This window comes from Eucalyptus grandis, chromosome 5 (genome assembly GCF_016545825.1).
Source record: "Eucalyptus grandis isolate ANBG69807.140 chromosome 5, ASM1654582v1, whole genome shotgun sequence".
In the NCBI taxonomy this organism is placed as follows: domain Eukaryota; kingdom Viridiplantae; phylum Streptophyta; class Magnoliopsida; order Myrtales; family Myrtaceae; genus Eucalyptus; species Eucalyptus grandis.
This window is the reverse complement of record NC_052616.1, coordinates 57,071,529-57,077,760: the sequence shown is the minus strand read 5'-3', so window position 1 is coordinate 57,077,760 and position 6,232 is coordinate 57,071,529. Positions and strand designations below refer to the sequence as shown.

The 6,232-nt window shown below is 39.9% G+C and overlaps 1 protein-coding gene across 1 annotated transcript; it reads right to left on the bottom strand.

The window, feature by feature from the left end:
• Positions 1-4,060: 4,060 nt before the first annotated feature.
• LOC104447617 (pentatricopeptide repeat-containing protein At4g21170) lies at positions 4,061-5,710 on the bottom strand. The gene has a single exon (XM_010061336.3). It carries the CDS (start codon positions 5,708-5,710, stop codon positions 4,061-4,063), a length of 1,650 nt encoding a protein of 549 aa, XP_010059638.2.
• Positions 5,711-6,232: the final 522 nt, after the last annotated feature.

Sequence of the window (6,232 nt, the reverse complement as noted above, 5' to 3'; positions counted from 1 at the left end):
AATTCTGAAGTGATCTACTGCTGGTTTTTGTCTGCTCCAAGCTTCTTCAGGTGTCATATTCGAGCAACAAGAGTCGGGCTTCTGTTCAAAAGATGAATACTCCAATTAACAGCTTTGGGCCAAAAGCTCTTTGGAATTCCACTTGTTGTCAATAAACTTCACACCATTTTCAAAATAGTGTGGTTCTTCCGTTCACAAACTCCATTTTGCTGTGGTGAATAAGCTGTAGTGAGTTGTCTCTTAATGCCATGATTTCTACAAAAATCTACAAATGCACTCGAGTTGTATTCACCACCGCGATTTGTGCGTAGGACTTTTATTGGATTCCCACTATCTTTTTCAACAAGTGTTTTGAAGCTCTCTTGAATGCTTCAAAAGCTTCATATTTTTCATGCAAAAAATAAACCCAAATCTTCCGGCTATAATCATCAATGAAAGTGATAACATACTGTTTACCTCCATTAGAAATTGGAGATATTGGCCCGCAAATATCTGAATGGACCAGCGCCAACGGTTTCTTTGCTCTCCATGCTTTTTCTTGTGGAAATTGAGCACAATGTTGTTTGCTAACAACACAGTCTTCACATATTTCGGACGGAGCAGTGATTGGGGGCAGTCCCTCCACCATCTTCTTTTGATGTAATGTCCGTAGTCCACCAAAGCTAAGATGACCGTATCTGAAATGCCATACGCAAGCTTCCTCTTTTAATCTTGCAGCAAAGCATGAATGGGAAGTGCCATGAAGATGCAGTGGGAACATCCGATTGGTAATCATTGTAACTTGAGCAATTAGACCCAATTTCTCATCATGGATTCTACAAACACCTCCTTTGAGTGTAATTTCATAGCCCTTCTCTTGTAATTGGCCAACACTTAGGAGGTTGGTTTTTAATTCTAGAACATAAAACACTTCTTTGACGGCATGTACTGAAATCCCTTTAGGAACAATTGCAACCATCCCTTTCCCCATGACTGGCGCGGTAGAGTCGTCTCCAAATTTTACTGTGGTGCGGAACGACTCGTCTAATGTAGAGAATGCTTTCTTGTCTCCACACATGTGGTTGCTGTAGCCAGTATCAAGATACCACAAGTTTGAAGAAGTTTTCTCCTTTTCCTAACACACCAATAGGAGAATTTTTGCTTCTTCCTTTTTTGCTACAAAGTTAGTTCTTTCCATACTTTATGTATTTAAATTGGTTCGACATTCAGATTTGTAATGCCCATACCTGTGGCATCGAAAGCACTCCACTTTGGATTTGTCTACTGACTTTGGTCTGAAATCTGTTGAGTGTCAACCTCCAAGTCCTCGTTCTCTGCCTTGAGAATCACGAGAAAAATAGCCATAAGATTTTTGATTGAAATTGTGGCGATCATTGGTTCCCCTTCCTCTGCTTCTGCCACTATTCATTCTTGTTGTTGATTGCAGTTGAGGCCTTCAATGCCTTCTCTTATGGTTCTTGCTGTAAGAAATTTTGTTCATGGACCAACAACGATCCTTGTAACTCATCAATTGAGAGTTCTTCAACATCCTTGGCTTCTTGAATAGAACAGACAACAAAGTTAAAGTTTGGTGTCAAAGATCGAAGAATCTTCTCAACTATTGTGACGTCTTCCGTCTTATCTCCATGGATTCGCATCTTATTAACAATCGCCATTGTCCGGGAAAATAAATCCGTGATTGTTTCTCCGGATTTTATTCTTAGCAATTCAAACTCCCCACGAAGCATTTGGAGTTGCTGCCTTTTTGCCCTTGCTGAGCCTTGATATTTCTTTTTCATGGAATCCCATATATGTTTGGAGGTGTCCTTGCAGAGAATTGTCTCCAAGATGGATCTGTCAAGAGCCTGAAACAGATAGTTTTTGGCTTTAAGATCCTTCAATTTTGCTGCTTCCAGAGCTATCTGTTGTGTTGCTGTCAACTGAGCTCCTTCCTCTGGTTTGGCAATACTAGAAGTAACAACGTCTCAATACTCCTTAGACTTGAGGAAATTCTCCATCAACATACTCCAATGGTCATAATGACCATCAAAGCGAGGTATAGCAGACTGTATGAAGTTCTCTGTGGCCATCACTGCTGCTGCAAAGAAGAACCACTACTGCTCTCGTGTTTGATCACTCAAGACTCCTTTTAAACACTTTTTTTTCTTCCCTATTGTGGCTCTGATACTACTGTTGAAATTTACTCGAATAGACTCAGAGAAGAAAAAACACACAAGAGAGTTGCTGTTAAAACTCTCGTCAATATCCAATAGAAAATAAGCCTATTAAATAGGCAGAACATAAACATAGTATGAACAAAGGATATAAAAATAAGACTCTCCAGATGCTCTTACTTTTACGTGCAAGATTGGAGTATGTAAGTCATGATAATTACATGAATGTCAAAAGAGAGGTTTTCAAAAATGCGAGTGAGATATGATGCATGATTCTTTGCTTCGTTGGCATCTCAGGGGCCTTGCCATGGAGCAGTTCAAGGACCACGAGGAAAGAAACGGAAATTGAGTTGGCTAAGGTGTGGAGCATGAAAATATGAAGGGCTCTATAAATATATAGTCATGTTCATTTTGTTGGTGTCATTGACTTGCACAATTTGCATTTAGCAATTTCACAAGCTAACAAATTTTATCGATGGCAAGTTTTGTTTGAATTTATTTTCTCTAGAAGCACCATCATATACACCCTCCGTGATTGCCTAATTATTTGAATAAGATGAATTTGATACCATTAGATTGTTAATGATCTTCATGGATGGAAGCTTGGACAGCAATTTCCCGATATCGATCAGAACTATTCCAGGTATCTTATAAAACCTTAAAGTACTATTCCACGTATATGATAAAGCCTTAGAGTATGTAAATAAACCTCTATTTATCGCTGAAAGTTATAGTTCATTGAAGAATAATTGCAATTGGATTTTGTATAATCTAAAAGGTTTTTAATTATATGTTGAAGTGCTAAAGAAGAGAGAAACAAAATAAAATCTAAGCAAATTATGCCAATCATAGTTTCTTAATTTATGCACGGTAGGGGTAAGCATTGGTTCATCAACCCTGAATCGGCCCAACTTTGCCGGTTTTAATTCAAGTTCCCAAGGGACTGGGTTGGTCTTTGGTCTTGGAACCCTAGATCTTGCACTGTACAAGTTGGTCCTTGATCCTAGAAGTTTATGATGGATCAACCCAGACCGACCCTATAAGTATTATACATCTAATATGTTATATATAATTTATTTATTTATTACATATTCTAAAGTTTATAACACTAACTTAACGTTAATGGGGTTAACAAGCCATTCTCCTCCAGCATTTTGTTCTGTCCTTTTCTTTCTTTTTTATCCTTTTTTTTAACACTCACTTCGCTCCTGGCTCCCCACTCACCTCGCAACTCACTACTTGTCTCTCACAATGCCGCTTGCCCCTTGCTTCTTGTCTCGTAGCTCGCCACTCACTACTCGCCCCTTGTCTTATGTGGGACTGGTTCAAATCAAACCATGCTCACCCCTAATTAACAAGATATGAAGTTGTATATTTATGGTTGATATTAAGTATTCTGAACATATTATGGTTTAATTATATTCCACTAGTAAGTTTCACCTACAATGTAGCTCGGAATTCTCTTCTCTTAAACTTCCCATCTCATCGCATTTTCCGAGCAAAAAAATGATTCAAAGACAAATCAAAAGCCACGGAATTATAGTATGCTCCAGAAGAGGAAACACTTATATCTCCACGAGCAGTCTTGATCATTTTTATACTTTATTACTTTTTGCAGTTATGTAATTCCTATTGTTATGTTATCTTAAATTTATATTGGATATGTACTGGTATTTATATTTTGGTTGATTAAAGCTACATCGTTGATGAATATGTAATTTCAAATAATAGGTTTGTCTTTTTAAGGAATACAAAAAATGAAACAAGAAAATTATTAGTTGGTCCCGAGTTGACTTTAAAATCGAACCGGACCGATAGGGTCAATCCAATTTTCAATCCTAGATTCAAGAGGGTCGGTCCTCGGCCCCAAAAATTGAGAACCAATACTATGCGAGTTGGTCCATCAATTAGGTGTTGGACCGACCTAATTTGGTTCCTTGATGCGGCTGAGCCCACGAATCATGATCGAAAAAACTCGCGGTACTAACCAAATCCCTTCTCCTCATGTGATCAAAAACACTAAATGCCTCTTCAATGTCCCTCCCTCTGAGGAGGGCTTCAAGGAGTATATTGTAAGCACTTTCGTCCAAGTTCGCCTCTAGTTTCTCTATCTTATTATGTAAGGCTACAGCTTTACTCGTCTGCCCAATCGAGCAGTAACGCCTGACCAGGGAGCTACAACAGAAAGTATCCAGCGACAGGCCCTTCTCTAATATCACATCCAACAGATCCTCCACTTCTTTCCATCTGCGCTTCCTACATTGGGATGCTAAAAAATTCGACAATCCCGAATGGGAAGAAGAAAGCCCTCTCGTGATCAGTTCTCTTACCAGCAGACTTTTTTCTTCTGATGGATCTTCTTCGCAAAGGAGATCCAGAAAAGCATCATAACAGCTATCGTTCACAACAATACTCCTTTCGTCGATCATTCTGTACATTCTAATAGATTCCTTTACTCTGCCTTCTTTGGACATTGCCCGTAGCAAACAACCATATGTAGCATTCAGCAATTTAACCTTGTTTTCAAGAGCCTTCTCGAAAAACATCTCTGCAGCATGCACCTTTCCCAAGTCACTAAGTTTCTGAATGACTGAATCATAACCCAGCAACGAACTCGGCGAAAGAAATCCCTTCTCTATCATCTCTCCAATTGTTTTCTCAGTGACATTGACATCTCGATGTCGGCAAGCCCCATCAAGTATTGAGCTGTAAGTACCGAATCCTGCTTCAACTCTCCTATCAAGCATTTCAGCTAACCGACTAAATGCAGCACCAAACTCGCCACTCTTGCTATAATGATCAATAACAACATTGTACATCACTGAACTATAAATTCCCAAATCTAAGAGAGCAACAATCCTATCAAATTTCCCACCTTTGCTCAAAATCTGAGCAATAAGAGACCATGTAACTCGATCTTCCGAAACACATGCTCGAATCATCGCCCCATAAAAGCACCACGCCAATGTGATTTCATCCTTTCGCCGCAAAGCATCGAGTAATGCGTTACACGCATCGACCGAAGGCGTCAATCCACACATCCTCATTTTCCCGAACACCTCCAACCCTTCGATACACAGACCGTCATGTGAATACCCCTCGTCGACAAAGCTCAACGTGCTAGACCGACAAGAATCGCTACCTCTGGACGCTCTCATCATCGAATCCGCAATTCTCGACGCCGAGTGAGCTTTAGCGACCGAATCCCAAATGGGTCTCGCCGCCTGGACATCGCCCGACCCGACCAGCACGCGGATGATGTGGCAGCACGACCTGAGGTCCGCTCCAAAGCCCAATCTGGTCCCGACCCAGTTGAAGAAACCGAGAGATATTCGAGGGTTTGTCTCGATTCTGCGCAGGACGCGAAGGAAGAGAGATGGATTCAGGCGGGAAGGGAGGTCGAGGGTTTCGAGAAGAGGGGCCCAGTTTCGCCTCTGCAGGAGGAGGGCGGAGATCTGCGAGGCCAGCTGATGCTGCTCGATCTGAGCTCTCCAGGGGAGGATGTTCGTCGAGGTTGAGAACGATTTGGCGATGGAGGCGCGAATTTGGAGAAGCATCTGTTTGAAAGTTCAAGATTTTCGGGAGGGCGACGACGATGATGCCATTGAGCTATGTGTTCCGGCGGAGGGAAGAAGGAGACTTGGCACTACACAGAGCGAGATGAAATTATTTTTTGTTTTCTAAAATTTTAAAAGAAAAGGAAATGGCCTGTTTGTTGTGAGGAAAATGAAGATGAATTTGGTTTTCAGATTCTCACTTTTATATTCCATTATTCTACGTATATTTACAAAATACATGGAACGAGATTTCTGGACAATGATGTCATTTGGAATATTTAGGGTGCGTTTGGTAACGTTTCTGTTTAAAATTTGTTTCAGGAAACAAAAATGAAAAAAATGTTTCGGTTAACAATTTTGAACAAAAACGCGTTTGGTAAATATGTTCCAGAAATATAAAAAGAATAAAACACGTTTGGTAAATTTGTATTAATTTTTTTATTTCTTTTAATTTTTAATTATTTTATTTTATTTTTCTATTTTCTTTCTTATTTTCTTATTTATTTTTCCTTTTTTTTTCTT

Excerpts from the sequence above, each read along its gene's own strand:
- LOC104447617 (XM_010061336.3), bottom strand. The coding sequence starts at position 5,710 with ATGCTTCTCCAAATTCGCGCCTCCATCGCCAAATCGTTCTCAACCTCG.